This window comes from Morone saxatilis, unplaced genomic scaffold (genome assembly GCF_004916995.1).
Source record: "Morone saxatilis isolate NCDOM2014 unplaced genomic scaffold, NCSU_SB_2.0 Contig14, whole genome shotgun sequence".
Taxonomy (NCBI): domain Eukaryota; kingdom Metazoa; phylum Chordata; class Actinopteri; family Moronidae; genus Morone; species Morone saxatilis.
Window position 1 is genome coordinate 4,867,372 of NW_023339696.1, and position 2,580 is coordinate 4,869,951.

At 41.9% G+C, this 2,580-nt stretch overlaps 1 protein-coding gene across 1 annotated transcript in view; it reads right to left on the minus strand.

The window, feature by feature from the left end:
* Positions 1-2,580, minus strand: part of LOC118322734 (nucleosome-remodeling factor subunit BPTF-like) — a 25,449-nt gene that overhangs the window by 2,998 nt on the left and 19,871 nt on the right. Inside the window, exons 25-30 of the mRNA XM_035654499.1 lie at positions 2,357-2,456; positions 2,182-2,264; positions 1,775-2,000; positions 1,120-1,637; positions 809-997; positions 386-578 (exon numbers count right to left, since the gene is read on the minus strand). Of these exons, the coding sequence (XP_035510392.1) occupies positions 386-578; positions 809-997; positions 1,120-1,637; positions 1,775-2,000; positions 2,182-2,264; positions 2,357-2,456 (1,309 nt within the window). The remainder of the gene's footprint in view (positions 1-385; positions 579-808; positions 998-1,119; positions 1,638-1,774; positions 2,001-2,181; positions 2,265-2,356; positions 2,457-2,580) is intronic.

The window sequence follows — 2,580 nt, forward strand, 5'->3', positions numbered from 1 at the left end:
AACAACAATTTAAGGAAATGTAAAGCATATTTTATAATGACAATATAATAAAGGTGGTTTGGGTGTTCCAGATATGTTCCACTACAACGCAGGGTACTGTGGGCAGTTTGGAATGGCAAGTAAGTACTGTGAGAGTAAGTAAGAGAAAATCACTTCAAAAGCAAATATTAAATGTGAACTTTTTATATCACCCATTTATAGTGTTTATAATACTTTTATTGTAACCGTTTTTATTTCTTTATATTTTTATGCATTAACTGCTTGTAGTTTTTCAGCCCTCTTGCAAACAATTATTTTTGCTTTTATCTAAGTTTATATTTATTAGTTATTAATACTATTATACGAGTACAGAAAGTCCGACATACACTATGTACGCATTTCATACCTGTAACGAGCGTAATATTCTTTTCAATCCCTCATAGTCTTTGTCAGTGAGCGGCGTGAGGACTGTCATTGCATCTTCTGTTGACTGACACTGCGGGCAGACGTACATATCGATGTGATTGGCCTCACTCTGCAGAATGCCCACACAGCGCCCGTGGTACCAGTTCTGGCAGCGGTCGCAGCCTATGTAAAACCTGTGGGTGAGAATTGGACACATCGTTAGCACACCAATTAAAGCTTCCATATGGAGAAGAAAATGAAGATGATGAATTATGAAAGCTGTCACAATCAGGGTTCCTACAAGTTTTGCCTACAAACAAAACTGTGCATTTTCTAGATGTTCATTACTGGGATGGATATGACCACACTGCTAATGTTGACACTTGAAGTTGATGACAATTATGGAATGAATAAGGAGCCATACTGTGATTCGTCATATGGTGTCCTGCAGATGCAGTACAGCTCCTCATTGCTTCCTCCATCGCTTCCTCCATCCTGACCACGTTTGCAGTCATTACAAACAAAGTCCTCCAACTTCTTGGCCTCTTTCTCTGTGATGCCGACACACACGCCGTGGAACCAGTTAGAGCACAGGTCACACCCAATGTAAAACCTGAGAGAAAAAGATTATTTTATATATTATTTATTTTGTCATGGCGACGATTCAACTGAGTAACATGTTCATTACAGTGGTATGTTGAAATGTAATTACAATAGTTTCTCCAGAGAGCTTACTTTGACTCGTCGTAGGGTGTTTTGCAGATACAGTACAATTTGCTGTCCTTCTTATGATCCTTTGAGGTAGAAGAGAGCTTCTTCTTCTTCTTGTGTTTTGATGAGCTGGAATCTTTGTCCTTTTCTCTGTCCCTGTCTCTGTCCTTGTCCTTGTCCTTGTCCCTGTCCCGATGCCTGTCGCGCTCTCTGTCTTTCTCCCTTTCTCGATCCCCGTCTCTGTCTTTATCCCGCTCTCTGCATTTGTCTCGGTCCTTCTCCCTGTCCCGTTTCTTGTCCTTGTCGTGATGCCTGTCCCTGTCTCTGTTTCTGTCTTTTTCTCTCTCTTCGTCCCTCTTACGTTTATGGGATGAAGAAGGTAAGGGCACCGTGTGGGCACTGTGAGAGGAATGGGTAGATTGTGAAGGATGGGAGGAGTGGGAAGCGGCGGCCTTGACTGTCGCTGCAGCAGCCTGGGTGATAGCAGCTCTTGCTTTCTCCTTCTCCTTCTGTAGCCTGGCTATGTCCCGCCTCAGCTCCTCCTGAGGAGACAAGACATGTAACGTAATAATAATAATAATAATAATATAATAATAAAAAGTATAATATCCCCGATTAATATATCTTAAACTCCTCTCTACATTTCATGCTTGATGAAGAAAGATTCCTGAGTGCCAACCTGTACTTGCAGCTGCAACTCCTTGTCCAGCAGGGCCCTCTTCTTCAGGATCTCAGCCTTCAGCTGTTCTTTGTGCTTGTACAGCAGGGCAGTCAGCTTGGTGGCGTTCTGTTTGGAGCGTTTCTGCTCCACCACCTCCTCCTTTTTTCTCTTTTTAGCTGCCTGCTTCTCGTCCTTCTCAATCTTGTCGAGGATGAACTTCATCACCTGGTTGCACACAATCATTCTGAAAGCAGAGGACAGCAGGGTGTTGGAGTAAATATATTTATATTTATATCAAGATACATAAGCAACAAAAGTGGAGGGAAATGAAGTGAATACCATAAAATACTACTGTCATCCACAGGATACGTTGATGATACATAGATACATTTGTCATAAAGCTACACAAGTATTGAGACCCAAACCTCTGGTTCTCCTCTCGTTCAGCTGCAGCCAGGGTCTTCCTCTGTTTCAACTGTTCTGCTGTAGCATTCTGCTTTACTACCACCTGACAAAAACAACACAACAGTTACGTTAATATTTACAGTATCTAGATAATGGAAAAAATAATCATTGTTAATTATTCTTTTTGAGTCACACCTGTTTTTGGATGCCATCCCCAGGGTTAACAGCCTGCAGATTCTGCTCTTTCTGTTCCCTTTTAGCCTCGTTGTGTTTCTTCTTCTTTGGTTTTTGTTGTAGTTGTTGTAGTTGTTGTTGTTGTTGTTGCTGCTGCTGCTGCTGTTGTTGTTGTTGTTGTTGCTGTTGTTGTTGTTGTTGCTGTCACTGAATGTTCCGGGGGACGGATCTGTGTGTAACACCGG